Source organism: Epinephelus moara, chromosome 22 (assembly GCF_006386435.1).
Source record: "Epinephelus moara isolate mb chromosome 22, YSFRI_EMoa_1.0, whole genome shotgun sequence".
Classification (NCBI taxonomy): Eukaryota; Metazoa; Chordata; class Actinopteri; order Perciformes; family Serranidae; genus Epinephelus; species Epinephelus moara.
This window is the reverse complement of record NC_065527.1, coordinates 369,489-385,839: the sequence shown is the minus strand read 5'-3', so window position 1 is coordinate 385,839 and position 16,351 is coordinate 369,489. Positions and strand designations below refer to the sequence as shown.

The 16,351-nt window shown below is 40.8% G+C and overlaps 3 protein-coding genes across 4 annotated transcripts in view; all 3 read right to left on the bottom strand.

The window, feature by feature from the left end:
• Positions 1-1,489: 1,489 nt before the first annotated feature.
• Positions 1,490-4,213, bottom strand: si:ch211-191i18.4 (uncharacterized protein LOC799350 homolog). The gene is made up of 3 exons (XM_050035610.1): positions 3,150-4,213; positions 2,959-3,066; positions 1,490-1,636 (listed from the first exon to the last, which is right to left on the bottom strand). Exons 1-3 carry the CDS (start codon positions 3,255-3,257, stop codon positions 1,523-1,525), a joined length of 330 nt encoding a protein of 109 aa, XP_049891567.1. The 5' UTR covers positions 3,258-4,213; the 3' UTR covers positions 1,490-1,522.
• A 1,001-nt stretch (positions 4,214-5,214) lies between these two features.
• On the bottom strand, positions 5,215-10,045 carry LOC126384453 (zinc finger protein 3 homolog). Of its 2 annotated transcripts, none has more exons than XM_050035558.1 (2): positions 9,854-10,045; positions 5,215-6,217 (listed from the first exon to the last, which is right to left on the bottom strand). In XM_050035558.1, the coding sequence occupies exons 1-2, from the start codon at positions 9,924-9,926 to the stop codon at positions 5,424-5,426; spliced, it is 867 nt and encodes a 288-aa protein (XP_049891515.1). In that variant the 5' UTR covers positions 9,927-10,045; the 3' UTR covers positions 5,215-5,423. The 2 variants fall into 2 exon arrangements, with proteins under 2 accessions (XP_049891515.1, XP_049891516.1); XM_050035559.1 differs by having other exon boundaries at positions 5,215-6,219; positions 9,862-10,045.
• A 2,087-nt stretch (positions 10,046-12,132) lies between these two features.
• Positions 12,133-16,351, bottom strand: part of LOC126384216 (zinc finger protein Xfin-like) — a 6,567-nt gene continuing 2,348 nt past the window's right edge. Inside the window, exon 2 of the mRNA XM_050035180.1 lies at positions 12,133-16,346. Coding sequence (XP_049891137.1) covers positions 13,580-16,346 — 2,767 coding nt within the window. The 3' untranslated portion in view covers positions 12,133-13,579. The remainder of the gene's footprint in view (positions 16,347-16,351) is intronic.

The following is a 16,351-nucleotide window of genomic DNA, read 5'->3' as shown; positions in this document are numbered from 1 at the left end:
CTGTGTGTATATATGTCTATGTATATATGTCTGTGTATATATGTCTGTATGTATATATGTCTATGTATATATGTCTGTGTATATATGTCTATGTATATATATCTGTGTATATATGTCTGTATATATGTCTATGTATATATCTGTGTGTATATGTCTATGTATATATGTCTATGTATATATGTATGTGTGTGTATATATGTCTATGTACAGTATATATCTGTGTGTATATGTCTATGTATATATGTCTGTGTATATATGTCTATGTATATATATCTGTGTATATATATATATGTCTGTGTATATATGTCTATGTATATATATCTGTGTATATATGTCTATGTATATATGTCTATGTATATATCTGTGTATATATGTCTATGTATATATCTGTGTATATATGTCTGTGTATATATGTCTATGTATATATGTCTATGTATATATATCTGTGTATATATGTCTATGTATATATGTCTGTGTGTATATATGTCTATGTATATATGTCTGTGTGTATATATGTCTGTGTGCATATATGTCTGTGTATATATGTCTATGTATATATGTCTGTGTATATATCTGTGTGTATATGTCTATGTATATATGTCTGTGTGTGTGTATATATGTCTGTGCATATATGTCTATGTATATGTCTATGTATATATGTCTATGTATATATGTCTGTGTATATATGTCTATGTATATATATGTCTGTGTATATATGTCTATGTATATATGTCTGTATATATATGTCTATGTATATATGTCTGTATATATATGTCTGTGTATATATGTCTGTGTATATGTCTGTGTATGTCTGTGTATATATGTCTGTGTATATATGTCTGTGCGTATATGTCTATGTATATATGTCTGTGTATATGTCTGTGTATATATGTCTGTGTATATATGTCTGTGTATATGTCTGTGTATATATGTCTATGTATATATGTCTGTGTATATGTCTGTGTATATATGTCTGTGTATATGTCTATGTATATATGTCTGTGTATATATGTCTATGTATATGTCTGTGTATATATGTCTATGTATATATACACAGACATATATATATGTCTGTGTATATGTCTGTGTATATATGTCTGTGTATAAATGTGTATAAATGTGTATGTATATATGTCTGTATATATGTCTGTGTATATATGTCTGTATATATGTCTATGTATATATGTCTGTGTATACATGTCTGTGTATATATGTCTGTGTATATATGTCTGTATATATGTCTATGTATATATGTCTATGTATACATGTCTGTGTATATATGTCTGTGTATATATGTCTGTGTATATATGTCTATGTATATATGTCTATGAGGGGCCGTACAAGCCATAATTCATACTATGGGATGGACAGTCGTCAAACATGGCTCCGCCATCAGAGGTGTTTGTTTTTTTTTGAAAATAAACTTCATTTCGAGCTCTACAGATACGATGTGACAACAGCAAAAACAACAAAAGAAAAATAGATGCAACATAATTTAATTGATTGTGAACTGCTGCAGTGATCACAGACTGTGGACAAAGACATGTGGACACCTGGAGCCCCGCGGACAGAGACACACCTGGCCAGACCTAGTCCTCTGACTCCGCCCCCTCCAACAGAACTTCTCCTGGTTACACTGAGAGAAAAAGAGAGAGAGAGAGAGAGACAGAATGAGACAGACAGTGAGAGAGAGACAGAGAGAGAGAGAGAGAGAGAGAGAGAGAGAGAGAGAGAAAGACAGACAGTGAGAGAGAGACAGAGACAGTGAGAGAGAGAGAGAAGGACAGAGACAAAGACAGACAGAGACAAAGACAGACAGAGACAGCAGGTCTCTTATTAAAGCTCAGGAGACAGAAGTCAGGAAAAAAACACTCCCTACACTTCACTCTCTACACCTCACTCCCTACACTTCACTCCCGACACCTCACTTCCTACACTTCACTCCCTACACTTCACTCCCTACACCTCACTTCCTACACGTCACTCCCTTCACCTCACTCCCTACACTTCACTTCCTACACCTCGCTCCCTACACCTCACTCCCTACACTTCACTTCCTACACCTCACTCCCTACACCTCGCTCCCTACACCTCACTCCCTTCACTACACTCCCTACACTTCACTTCCTACACCTCACTCCCTACACTTCACTTCCTACACCTCACTCCTTACTCCTCGCTCCCTACACCTCACTCCCTACACCTCGCTCCCTACACCTCGCTCCCTACACTTCACTTCCTACACCTCACTCTCTACACCTCACTCCCTACACCTCACTTCCTACACCTCGCTCCCTACACCTCTCTCTACACTTCACTCCCTACACCTCGCTCCCTACACTTCACTTCCTACACCTCACTCTCTACACCTCACTCCCTACACTTCACCCCCTACACCTCACTCCCTACACTTCACTTCCTACACCTCACTCCCTACACCTCACTTCCTACACCTCGCTCCCTACACCTCGCTCCTTACACCTCTCTCTACACTTCACTCCCTACACCTCACTCCCTACACTTCACTTCCTACACCTCACTCCCTAACACCTCGCTCCCTTCACCTCACTCCCTACACTTCACTTCCTACACCTCGCTCCCTACACCTCACTCTCTACACCTCACTCCCTACACTTCACTTCCTACACCTCACTCCCTACACCTTCCCTACACCTCACTCCCTACACTTCACTTCCTACACCTCACTCCCTACACCTCGCTCCCTACACTTCACTTCCTACACCTCACTCCCTACACCTCGCTCCCTACACCTCGCTCCCTACAGCTCACTCCCTACAGCTCACTCCCTACACCTCGCTCCCTACAGCTCACTCCCTACACCTCGCTCCCTACACCTCACTCTCTACACCTCACACCCTACACCTCGCTTCCTCCACCATGCTCCCACTGCCTCTGCTTCTTGTCCACCTGATGACGTCACATCCTGTCTGTGTTTACCAGGACGGTGACTCTGCGTCTCTTCAGCCGTCGACAGAGTCCAGGAAGTCGACTGGGTCCATTCTTCCTGTTCAGAGCGGTGACGCTGTCTGACTGTGAAACTTCAAACTGACGGACAGACGGACAGCCATAAATATTTATTGATGACATCATCACAGGACAAACTTCCTCCCAGCATGCACCTGTCCTACCTGCAGCTGAGGGGACGCTGGCGTGAAGACGGGCAGACTGCAGTCAACTCTCTGCAGACGGACGCAGCAGATCAGCAGCAGGAACACGGTGCACGCTGTCGGCTTCATCAATCAATCAATCTAACAATCAATCAATCAATCAAGTACTTGTCTCTTCTTCTTCTCCTGTGTGAATAACAGCAGCAAAACTCAGAGACTCACCAAGAGACCATAATCCTCTTACTCTGGTTTACAGGTCACATGACCAGGTGATGACATCACACTGATCTCCTCCAGTCTTCTCTGAATGGGATACACACACTGCGATATACACACACTGAGATACACAAACTGAGGACCCCTGTGGGCCCTGACATTGACCCCTGTGGGACCTGACACTGACCCCTGTGGGACCTGACACTGACCCCTGTGGGACCTGACACTGACCCCTGTGGGCCGCTTCTGATGACCTGTCTCTGTCTCTGGTGACCAGTTTGAATTTTGTCATCAGGAATCGTGTCCTTCTGACAATGTCTGCGTTTTCCTTTGTCAGATATTCGTTCACAGACAAGTCAGATTCCTTCGGCTCTGTCTTCGTCTACGCAGCGTGTTATTTTGGCCAGTTTGTCACAGCTGCTCTCCGGAGGAAGAGGATGGCGAGCCTCCATGTCAGTGTTTTTTTTATTTTTTTTTATTTCTTGGGGAGGCATTTTCAGCCTTTAATGGACAGAAGTGTGGAATGGAAGTGTGAAGGGGGGAGAGAGAGAGGGAGTGACATGCAGCAAAGGGCCACAGGTCGTCTTTAGAGCTCCATTATTAGCTTCTACTGTTTGGACACAGGAAGTCCAGTGATGTCTTTGTGTCCTCCACCTCCTCCCCAGAGACACCACCTCGCTCTACATGTCTCGCCTCACTTGTTTGTTTTTAAAATCAGCAACAAAACAAACATAACAATAAAGAGTTAATATAAAAACTGCGACCACAGAAATGTAAACAGTCCGGCTACGCTAGCTAACCATGCTAACAGCATCCATGCTAACAGCCAGCTCGATGTCGCTGTCCCAGCAGTGGTCAGATGTCTCAATATGAGTTGATGATGTCCATGATCAAAAACAGTCGTCTTGTCCAGAAAAAATAAAGTAAAATAAAAGAACAACACAAAATAAAATAACAGATGATAAAAGATTTTAAAAATTGTTTAAAAAAAAATATGGAAAAATTAAAGAATTATTATTATTACTCTTTAATTGAATGAATGAATTAAAGTTGAATTATGAAAAACACACATTTTATACCAACAACCATCATCAACACAGAAAACAAAATGGAGTCACAGCTGTGTGATCATGTGACACCTGGTTAACATCAGGATCATCATCAGAGTTTTAATTTGATTTAATTTCATCAAAATATTTTTGTTCCTGTTTCATTTATTTATGGAAAAAACCTATGTAATTATAATTGTTTAATGTTGTCTGACAACATTTAAATAAAGTTGATACGAGCGCCGAGCGTCAGAAACTCTCAGGTAAAAATTAAATATTATCTCAACACAAACAGCTCTGTGAAATTTAGCCCTTTGAAACCTGGATTGACGTTTCTGCTGCTGTCAGACGCCGCTCACGAGGATTTAACCTTTTAAACTCTGTCGCTACAACTTCTTTAAAAAACATGAGGAAAAAAGCAACGAGCAACCTGAAATGTTCCAAATCTTAGAAAAATAAATAAATAAATAAAAGTAAACCAATAACTTATCACAAATTCAAATAAAATATAAAATGAATTAACAAAAAAAATAAACAAAATGAAATAACATCAAGTGAAATAAAATAAAATAACAAAATAAAATAAAAATAGATTTAGAAAGTTATTTTTATAAATAGGGAAAAAAAATAAAGAATTATTGTAATCTATAATTTTTTACTCTTTTCCTTGTTGTTTTTTTTATTTCATCAAAGTCCTGAAATATTTTTGTTCCTGTTTCAATCAGTGATGTAAAAATACTGAATAAATAAATAAAGTGTGAATTAGAGGTTATTTTTTGTTTCCAAAGGTTAAAATCTGTCTGAAGACAAACAACATGTGATTCATTAAACATCATTTTATTTACAGAACACAGCATTATTAACAGGTCATCTGTTAGCCATGTGAGCTAGCTGATGCTAACTCACCGCGCAGCACCTTTTATTTGTTGAGTTATTATTCCGACATTTTCATGAGCATCAGAGGATTGTTCTGTAACGGTAAAGTGATGATGTCAAACAGGAAGTCCACAGTTTGAGTCCCTGACACACGTCAGTAGGAGTCCAGAGTACCTGACAGGTACACCAACACCACGGGCTGATCGCTGCGTGGGCGTGGCAGCAGGACTCGGTCCCTGGTTGGTTTGGATCCTTGGCGCTCACACCGATGGTTCCTGAGCTGATGACACCACGAGAAGCTTCGCTGACAGATGGAGCAGCTGAAGATTTTCTCTCCGGTGTGGATCCTCATGTGCGTCTGTAAACTTCCTCTCTGCGCAAATGATTTTTGACACACGGAGCAGCCGAACGGTTTCTCTCCTGTATGTGTCCTCATGTGCTGCTTCAGGTTCCCTTTGAGGCCGAATCGTTTCCCGCACTCGGAGCAGGCGAACGGTTTCTCTCCCGTGTGAGATTTCATGTGCTGCTTCAGGTTCCCGCTTTTACCGAACGTTTTCCTGCAGTTGGAGCAACTGAACGGTTTCTTTACACCTGACGGAGATTCTCTGGTCTCCGTCCAATCATCGCTGTCGTCAGTCTCAGATTCAGAAGAGTCTCCAGTCTCTGAGTTCCTGTCTGGTCCTTGTCCTGGTCCTCCACAGTGGTGTCCCTCAGACTGAGGTTTCTCTTCATCATCTTCACTCTTCACAGGGACAGGAGTGAATGTGAACTTGGTGATATCAGCCTCCTCCAGCCCTTGAAGCTGCTCTCCCTCCTGACTGCTCCACAGTTCCTCCTCTTCCTCTTTAATGTGTGGGGGCTCTGGGTCCTCCTGGTCAACACTGGAGCTCCACTCCTGCTGCTCAGGGGGAACCTCTTCTTTAACCACCAACAGCTGCTGCTGGACCTCTGCAGCAAACAAAATTTGAGAAAATTTATCAACATTTCTTGGACTTTTAAAAAAAAAAAGTTGGGACATTTAAATAACATTTTTCAGACATTTTAATAATGTCTTTTGGACATTTCATCAGACATTTTTAAAACATTTTCATACACAATTTTCAGACATTTTTTGGGGACTTGATTTCCATTTTCTCATGGAAAGAAGGACTGCTCACATACTGACTTGCGAGCATTCCATCTTTCCATGTTAAGCACTTTGTGCTGTGCCAATGCACCTGATGACAGACGCTGATTATCCTGGTGTGCGAAAGCCTCTTCAATACAAATTTACATTTTATCAAACATTTTAATAATGTTTTATTGGACATTTTATCAACATTTTTGTCCAACATTTTAATTAAGTTTAATACATTTCTTCACCATTTTTTGGGACATTTTAGTGCCACCTCTCATTTATTTATTTTTTTAGGAAATTGCAACTTTTTTTTTGAACATTTTAATTATGGTTTTAGGACATTTTATAAACATTTATTAGGGTGCTGTTTTAATACACTGTTTTTTAACATTTCTTCAGACATTTTTAAAACCCCTTTTCTGACTTTTTAAAACAATTTTTTAGACTTTAAAAATGTTTCAGACATTTCATCGGCATTTTTCTGACAGGTTCTGACAACATTTTATCGGACAATTTAAAAATATTTTTTAAACAATTTATCAACTTTTTGGGACTTTTAACAATTTTTTCAACATTTTAATCATGTTTCTCTGATATTTCATCAAAAATCTTTTATTACAATTTTTTAAACATTTTATCAGACAATTTAATAATATTCTTAGACAATTTATCAGCATTTTCTTAGACTTAGAAATGTTTTTTTTTTCCAGACATGTCAATATTTTTCTGGAAATTCTAATTATGTTTTTTGGACATTTTATCATAATTCTTTCAGACTTTTTAATGAAGTTCTTCGGACATTCCTTTAACATTTTTGGGACATTTTAATACCATTTATTCAGGCATTGTTTTTATATTTATCAGAGATTTTATCATCATTTGTGTGCTATTCTAATTCTTTAACAACCAACAGCTGCTGGACGTCTGAAGGTAAAACTGAAACACAGACAGACGTTAATATGATAATATAAAACGAGCTAACAGGTGTCAAGTCATCACATCACGCTGAGAATTACAAAACAATAAACAAACAAACAAAAACAAAAACGACTCAGCTGACTGATGATTAAATCTCTGACTTACCGTATTTATCATAAAACTCGTACAAGAGCAAATCTCTGACATGTTGGACTGTTTCATTTATACAACAGCTTCATGTTGGATTATTTACTGATATCTGACACGCTGATATTGATTTGGCCCATAACTGATATCGATATCAGTATTTTTTTTTTTAGCATTTTAAAGCCGATACCAATGACGTGCCAATTTCATCATGCATCCCTACATCTTCGTTGTTGTTGGTTTTTTTTTTTTAAATTTAGAACTAAATTGGAGCGCAAATTCTTTCATCACATCGTCGTTACAAAGTTGTTGTTTTTTCCTTTTCTGTGAGGGTAAGGTGACAAAACACCGCTGTGCGTCGGGGTATACATTATCCCTTACATCACCAAGCTACGTCAGGGGCTGGGAGACGGTGTCTGTAATGCTCTGGTTGGCATGCATGCATTCACCAGGTGCGATACTGTGAGTGCCTTCGCAGGCCGTGGTAAGCACCGAGCCTTGAAGCTTATCACAAGATCAGAGCATTTCCAGGAAGAAGAGCTGGGGCAGTCCTGGGAAGTATCCCCTGACCTGTTCAAGAGGCTGCAAGCATTCACGCATTCACATGTAAACTGTACTCAGCACCTGCGACAACAGAGGACATCAACACAGCCCGCTACCAACTTTTCTGTGCGTGGTGTGGGGAGCTTGAATCTAGCCATCTACCACCATGCGAGGACTGCCTCTTTATGCATGCTATGTGTGCCAACTACCAGGCTGGCATCTGGAGAGTTAATCTCCAGCAACAGCTGCAAGTCCCAAGCCCAGTTGAACATGGCTGGGCCAGAAATGATGATGGTCAGCTCACCCTGGAATGGATGTGGGGATCTCCAGCCCCTGAGGCAGTGCTGCAGCTGCAGTCGTAGATGCAAGCTGCCAGTGCATGAGCAAAGGCTTGAAATGTACCAACCTGTACAAGTTGCAAACATGTGACAATCAAGCCCAATAGGATAACTTGACATGATCACAGATACAGACCTGACTGACTCAGAAACTGATGACTGATCTTGAGTCGGGCCTTGAAATAATCTAAATACTGTACTCGTGTGCTCCACGTTCTTTCACATAAGGATCATCGTCTATTTTTTCTAGTTCTTTGTTCAAATGATTGCTTCAAAAGTAAAAAGTGTTGATTTGTTTCTTGAGTATCATTTTCCTTAAATTCAGAAACATCAGTCTTGCAGGTGAATCATATGGTTATTATCACCATAGGCACAGGGATCTTGATATAAATAAACCTTTCATGTTTTATGGACATGAAACACCATACACACATAAACATGAGTATATCTCCACAACTATACGGGCTACACCCATAAATCTGGTGCCTGGTGAAAGGTAAGACTTCAAATCTGGTGTCTTAAAGAAGGTAAATATCACCTAATTACTCTGGTGTGAATAGATACAGAACAGACAAATTAAAATTTCATTTCTGTCTATGCAGAATTTTAAAAAAGAAGGTTGTAGCAGCCTCATATTTTATCTGGGGAGCCAATTATAGCATTTTTCAGTTCTTCAGTATTTTAAGAATGTATTGGATTGATTTAGACACCATGAGTAGTCAACATGTGTTCAACGTGTAGTCAACAAACACCATAGCATCAAACAGGCACCATACACTGTTACTGGGTTTCCACTACAGGGGTCCATATATTCAACGCATCACTAAGCTGCCAGTCTGATATGATTACTGTCACATATAATTATTGTCACATGTGACAGATGTTTTGTCCAAATCTTCCTCTCACAACATTTTAATGTCTGAGTTGTGAGTTGGGGCGGCAGTAGCTCAGTCCATAGGGACTTGGGTTGGGAACCGGAGGGTCGCCTGTTCGAGTCCCCGTCTGGACCAAATATGGAGCGTGGACTGGTGGCTGGAGAGGTGCCAGTTCACCTCCTGGGCACTGCCGAGGTGCCGAGCAAGGCACCGAACCCCCCCAACCGCTCGGGGCGCCTCACCAAGGGCAGCCCCCTCACTCTGACATCTCTCCACTTAGTGCATGTATAGGTCCTGTTTGTGCATGTGTGTGTCTTTCAGACCTGTGTGTAATTGACAAGCAAGAGTGAAAACATTGAATTTCCGCTCAGGGGGATTAATAAAGGAAATAAACTTAAAAAAAACCCCAAAACAATAAGATAATTTTCTTTTAAATCCTTAAAGTTTCTGAATGTTGTTTGTTCAAACTTCTGTTGGTATTAAACTGAGTAAAAGTACTGATACTAGAGTAGAAATACTCTGTTACAAGTTAAAGTACTTCGTTACTTCTCCCGCTTCCTCTAATAAACAAACAAACTCAGACTGAAGCTAACCGCAGCTAGCCGGCTAACGTTAGCTTAGCAACATTAGCAGACAGGAAACAAACCTCTTCTTCTTCTTCTTCGCGTGTTTAAAGCCTCGTCCGTGACGTCAGGCAGCAACTTCCGGTGTGGGTCCATCTCTGCTCCGGTTACTGAACTAAATTCTGACGGTTTGTTTTTCTGCCGTTATTTAGATCCAGCTAACGGTTCACTCTGCTAACACTGCTAATCACGGCGGTCAGACCACCGGATATGACTATCACTTCCGGGAAATAATTTCAAAATAAGACTAAGTGGCGGACTGGACTTCACCTGAATTAAAAAAAAAGAGTGAACTCATTGACACACATGACCAAACACTGGTCAACACCCCGTGAAAAAACAAGTGAAATATTATTAATATATATATATATATATATGTATTGAAATATAAAGCGAGAGAAGAACTGAACATTAATGTTCAGTTCTTCTCTCGTTCTCGTTCTTTTACTTTTCTTTTCAATCGATTCTTAACTCGTGGTGACACAGACATCTGTCATTATTTGGACATATTACTAAAACTGAATCATTATCTAGAATAATGTATCGTGCTGTCTCAGTTCCAGAAACTTTCATTATGTCAATTAACCAAACAAACTTTAACTTTATCTGGAGAGATAAACATCAGTATCTCAGGAAAGGAGACGCAGTGAAACATCAGATGAAGAGGTTTAAATGTAACTAATTATGAGGCAATAACTGGTACGATAAAACTAAAATGGTTAAAGCCATTCAAACAAAAGAGAAATGGTTTCTGGTTTCACATCCCTTTTAAAATATCTGCAGTGTGTGGTGGTGTTGATGTTTTGCTTCTAAATTCCATGAACACGTCCTGTTATGTTGTAAAATGATCCATGAGCACAATATATCTGGAATAACAGACACAAATTAATGAGAAGACAATCCTTGTGTTGTTGTGATGTGTCTGGTCTGTTTTACACCTCATGGATTCAAGTGATCATTTTCTCCAATATAATGAATTCAATGAGACATTTAACACACAGTGGTGATTAAAGCAATGGTGACTATAGTAAGAGGCATGACACCTTATATGGTGTGAGCTCCACAGTTACCATCACTTTATATCAATGACATTGATTCTAGGGAGAAATAAAATGATAAGACACGTTGTCACGTCTGAAATCTTCCCTTCACCGTTAAAAAGGAAACACTACAGATACCTCTGTGTCCCCGCCCACCAACAACTAAAGAGAGCCATTTAAATGACGTTCATTCTTGTAATGAGTTTCTTAGACAAAGATTTAATTTTGAAATAAATAAATGTAAATTTTATGACCTTGAAATTGGAACACTTGAACATGTATTTTTTGACTTCTGCAAAGGACTCTCAAGCAGCCATCTGTGCTCTGTAAGACTTTAATTATTATGGCTAAATACTTTGTCCATAGATGTAGAGTTCAAATGTCACACCACTGTTTTTAATTTTTATGAATAAGCTGTTTAATTAAAAAAAAAAAAACCTTTGAAATATATAAAAACTAAACAAGCCTCATGTGTTTATAAAAGTTTGATTCTTGATTAAATCTCTGACTCTTTCTTTTCCTTCTGTTTTAATTTATTTCATGTTATAATGTTGTTCACATGATTTATACTGACTGTATGTTAGGTTTTGCTAAATGTGCTGCATCTTGACTGAAATGTTTGAATTTGTTAATAAAGATAATATTAAAAAAAAAAAGACTAAGAAAAGACTTTTCTACTGAGTCACAGTTTAAAGGAACTTTTACACCTTTCCTGCTGACAACTTCCGGTCCTTCACACATTACTGATAATAAATATTATCAATAATCAATCATGACGTGTTGTTACAGATCAATCTACTGTAAATATCACATATGAAATATATATTACTCTGAATGATGAGTTCTTTTACCTGTGGGCATTTTGATGATAATACTTTCCTATATCTGTGTGTGTGTGTGTGTGTGTGTGTGTGTGTGTGTGTGTGTCTATAGTTTTCTATCTAAATATGTTATTTTTATTTTCATGTCTTTATTTTTTACTCTTTCAATTTTGGTTTTATTTTTTTATCATTTTTATGTCTGTTCTCTTTTGTTTTTATCGTGTGTGTTTTATATGTAAATATTTCTGTATTTTACGTTTTGATTTTTAATGTGTATGTTTTTCATTGTTTTATGTGTTTTTATTTTTCATTTTTGAGAGGAGTTTTGAAACTGAGTTTTATTTCTGCGGTGTTTCGACCCCACAAACTCTGTCCAACACTCCGGTCTGAAACTTGAACATTTATTAAAAATAAAGTCATCTGAACAAAAAACAGTAAAAACACAAATCATAAAAACTTTATTACAAATTATTTCACATTCGTTTCTGTTGTGACATTATCACGTTGTCAAAACGTTCGTCAATCTGCAGTCCCTGTTTACTTCCTGCCAGTTACTGCATTAAAAACATGTTCTAGGAACGTTTGGGAACGTTCCCAGAAGGTTCCAGGACAGTTATGGAAACGTTGTGTTTTAGCTGGGTCTGATTTGAAGGTTTTAAGGTTTAGTTTGAAGCTGTTGACTGAATCAGAGCTTGACGTCCTCTGAACGCAGCATCACCGTGTCTTTTAGTTTGACTACATTTAGTCGACCAGAGGTGGAAGACCTGAAGGATCTGAGGGACTGACCAACATATCAGATTAACAGTCAGGAGCCAGTCCATCAAGAGATTTAAACAGTGAACAGGAAGTCGATGAAGAGCCTCTAAAACCGGAGTCATGTGTCCTCTTTGTTTAGTCTTGGTGAGTCGACGTGCTGCTGCATTTTGGATCATCTGCAGTTTGTTTAAAGGTTTCTGTGAGAGGTCTGAGAACAAGGCATTAAAGTGGTCCAGTCTGCGTCAGATAAAAGCTTCTGTACTTCAGCTTTTCTAAATGATGTTACATCGAAGTTGCTTTTCTTTTGAACCAATGATTAGAACCTCTGTTTTGTCCCTGTTGAGTTGCAGGAAATTTTGGGACATCCATGTATTAATGTGGTCGATACAGCGAGACGGTTTTTCAGTTGGGCTTTTATCATGTGATGAGAATGAGATATACAGCTGAGTATCGTCAGCATAGGGTTGAACCAGGTTAGAACTGAGCCTGAAATGTTCAGATGGGTACGGAGCCGGTTTAGAAGGACGCTACGATTAATGGTGTAAAAGCTGATACAGTGTGAATTTAAATAACTGTTGAGCTATCGGGACACTTGCTCTCCGGTGATCTCACTCACGACAGGTGGATTAGAAATGTACCTGAAGCTGCTTCAGACCAGAGCGTCTCTTGAGAAGAGGTTTGACCAGAGACTGATTTACACTTTCAAGAACAAAATCCTCAAGACAACTAAACACTTGTTTGAAAAATTGGATGAGGGTTGGGTCAAGATGACATGTCGAGGTGTCGAGGTCATTGACCTGAGCCGATCTTTGCCGACATGAGAAATGTGTTCCAGCTGTAAGAGAGAGGGGAGAGCTATCCGACATCACCAGGCCAGGGACTACGTTATAGTTCAACACTCTGTCTGATGTTTCTGATCCCTGAGGAAGACAGCGTGATCCTCACAACTCAATGTGAGGCTGATCAGCCTGATCAGGTCGGGCTCTGGGTTAAAAACTGTTTTTTGGTTGTTAACAAAAACTAAACTTTTTGTGAGTTTTTAACAAGAAAGAATTTCTTTGAAACAGTCTTTAACGAGACAGAAACATTTAGTAACAGTCTTTTTTTTTTAACCAACAAAAGTTCTCTGTTCTCAGTCTGACGCAGTTTCACGAAGCTGCGATGGATGACGTCCGTCACACTGATGGTTCCTGAGCTGAAACAGCCGAGCGAACATTTGTCCGCAGACGCTGCAGCTGAATCCGTCCCCTCTCGTGTGCGTCCTCATGTGTGTCAGTAAGTTTCCTCTCTGAGTGAAAGACTTCTTGCAGACGGAGCAGCTGAACGGTTTCTCTCCGGTGTGTGTTCTGTCGTGCTGGACTAAGTTCTCCTTGCGATGGAATCTCTTCCCGCATACTGAGCAGCTGAATGGTTTCTCTCCAGTGTGGCTCCTCATGTGAAGCCGTAGACTCCCGCTCTGGGTGAAAGACTTCGTACAGATGGAGCAGCTGAACGGTTTCTCTCTCGTGTGGGTTCTCATGTGTTCCTGAAGATGGGCCTTTCGGGCAAATCTTCTGTCGCACTCGGAGCAGCTGAACGGTTTCTCATCAGGACCACATCTCAAAGAGTCTGGTTGTAAATCTGGATCTGGATCAGAGTTCCCAGCTGGTTCTGGTCCTCCACTGTCCTCTCCACCATGACGGCCATGACATTTATGTCTGTCGGCTTGTTGACGCCAGGCAAATCTTTCTTTACAGACGCTGCAGTTGTATCGTTTCTCTCCGGTGTGAACCGTCATGTGTCTCTGTAACGTTCCACCCTGAGCGAAAGATTTCGTACACACTGAGCAGCTAAAACGTTTCTCTCCCGTGTGAGTCCGCATGTGTCGGTTCAGGTTACCTTTGAGGCCAAATCTTTTCCCGCACTCGGAGCAGCTGAACAGTTTCTTTACACCTGACTGACCCTTGGTCTCCGTCCAATCATCACTGTCATCAGTTTCATCTTCAGAAGAGTCTCTGAGCACTGGTCGTACTTCTCCTCCTGCGTTCACTGGTTCTGGTTTTCCACCAGCTTCTGTTTTTATCTGTTGACTCTGATGAAGCTTTGCAGACTGAAGACCAACACGCTGATGGTTCCTGAGCTGCGTTGACGACCTTGTGTGGATTCTCACGTGATGGGCTGAGCTGGACCTGCCGCGGGGTCTCGTGTCATGCAGTGAGCTATTAAACGGTTTCTCCCTGATGTGAACCATCACGTGTCTCCGCAAACTTCCTCTCTGCGTAAAAGATTTCTGACAAACCAAGCAGGTGAACGGTTTCTCTCCGGTGTGAGTCCTCATGTGGATCTTAAGTTCTCCGCTGGAGCCAAACGTTTTCACGCACTCGGAGCAGCTGAACGGTTTCACGTCAGTTTTACATCTCTCGCATTTTTTAAAGGAGTCCGAACCAGAGGGACGTTCTCTGGTCTCCTTCCAAAAGTCACTATCAACACTATCATCGGTGCCTGGTTGTAAATCTGGACCTGGATTTGAGTTCCTGGCTGGTCCTGGTCCGCCACAGTCCTCTCTGTCAGTGTCAGACCGGTGGCCGACACACTGGTGGTCTTTCAGCTGATAGTACCAGGTGAACTTTTTGTCGCAGACTTTGCAGCTGTAGATTTTGTGGACCTCCATGTGTTTGGTCAGGTAACGCCTCCAAGTGAATTCTTGACCACAGATTTGGCATCTGAACTGAGTCTGTCTAGTGTGGACCCTCATGTGCTGGACTAACGCCTCACTGTCGCTGAAACCGACGCTACACACTGAGCAGTGGAACGGTTTCACTCCTGTGTCACACATCAGGTGAGCATCTGAGTTTTCAGTGTGACTGAACGGTTTCTCCTCGGTATTATTACTTCCTGTTTCAGTCTCAAAGACATCCTCAGTTTTCACGTGGTTCTGAGCATGTTTGTAAAAATTACTGCCGACAGCACCAAGGTTATTTTCAGCCTTGTTATCAAAGACTTTTTTATATCTCTGATATGTGAACCCTGACTGAGGTTCTCTGGTTTCCGTCCAATCATCACTGTCGTCAGTCTCAGCTTCAGAAGAGTCTCCGATCTTGTCTTGTGAATGTGGATCTGGATCTGAATTCCTGACTGGACCTGGTCTTCCACAGTCCTCTCCATCAGCTTCTGTATTTATGTGTTCAGTTGGAGTTCGTTGCGAGGACTGACTGCCAACACATTTGTGTCGTGTCACCAGCTGACGAGTGGCAAGTCTTTTGTGACAAACGTCGCAGCCGAATGGTTTCTCTCCGCTGTGGATGGTCATGTGTTGTGTCAGCTGCACCTTCTGGATAAATCTTTTCCCACACACTGAGCAGCTGAATGGTTTCTCTTCAGTGTGGATTTTCATGTGCAGCTGTAAACCTCCGCCTTGTGCGAAAGACTTCTTACAGACAGAGCAGCTGAACGGTTTCTCTCCGGTGTGCATCCTCATGTGTCCTTTCAGATGTGTTGTTGTGCCAAATCTTTTCCCACATTCAGAGCAGCTGAATGGTTTCTCTCCTGTATGAGTCCTAATGTGTTCCCTCAGATGAGCCTTAGTGCTAATTTTTTTCCCGCACCTGGAGCAGGTAAATGGTTTCTTTAAACCTGTCGGTTCCTTGGTCTCTGTCCAATCATCACTGTTGTCAGTCTCAGCTTCGGAACAGTCTCTGGTCCTGTCGTAAGTGTCAGCTCCTGGTCCTCCACAGTGATGTCCCTCAGACTGAGGTGTCTCTTCATCATCTTCACTCTTCACAGGGACAGGAGTGAATGTGAACTTGGTGATATCAGCCTCCTCCAGCCCTTGAAGCTGCTCTCCCTCCTGACTGCTCCACAGTTCCTCCTCTTCCTCTTTAATGTGTGGGGGCTCTGGGTCCTCCTGGTCCACACTGGAGCTCCA

What these genes read in the sequence shown, in the direction of transcription:
- si:ch211-191i18.4 (XM_050035610.1), bottom strand. Translation starts at nt 3,257, where the DNA reads ATGAAGCCGACAGCGTGCACCGTGTTCCTGCTGCTGATCTGCTGCGTC. An exon ending in CAGCGTCCCCTCAGCTGCAG is followed by an intron (nt 3,067 to 3,149) that starts GTAGGACAGGTG and finishes TCTGTCCGTCAG; the next exon opens with TTTGAAGTTTCACAGTCAGA. An exon ending in GACGCAGAGTCACCGTCCTG is followed by an intron (nt 1,637 to 2,958) that starts GTAAACACAGAC and finishes TTTTTCTCTCAG; the next exon opens with TGTAACCAGGAGAAGTTCTG.
- LOC126384453 (XM_050035558.1), bottom strand. Translation starts at nt 9,926, where the DNA reads ATGGACCCACACCGGAAGTTGCTGCCTGACGTCACGGACGAGGCTTTA. An exon ending in GCGAAGAAGAAGAAGAAGAG is followed by an intron (nt 6,218 to 9,853) that starts GTTTGTTTCCTG and finishes TGTTTGCTGCAG; the next exon opens with AGGTCCAGCAGCAGCTGTTG.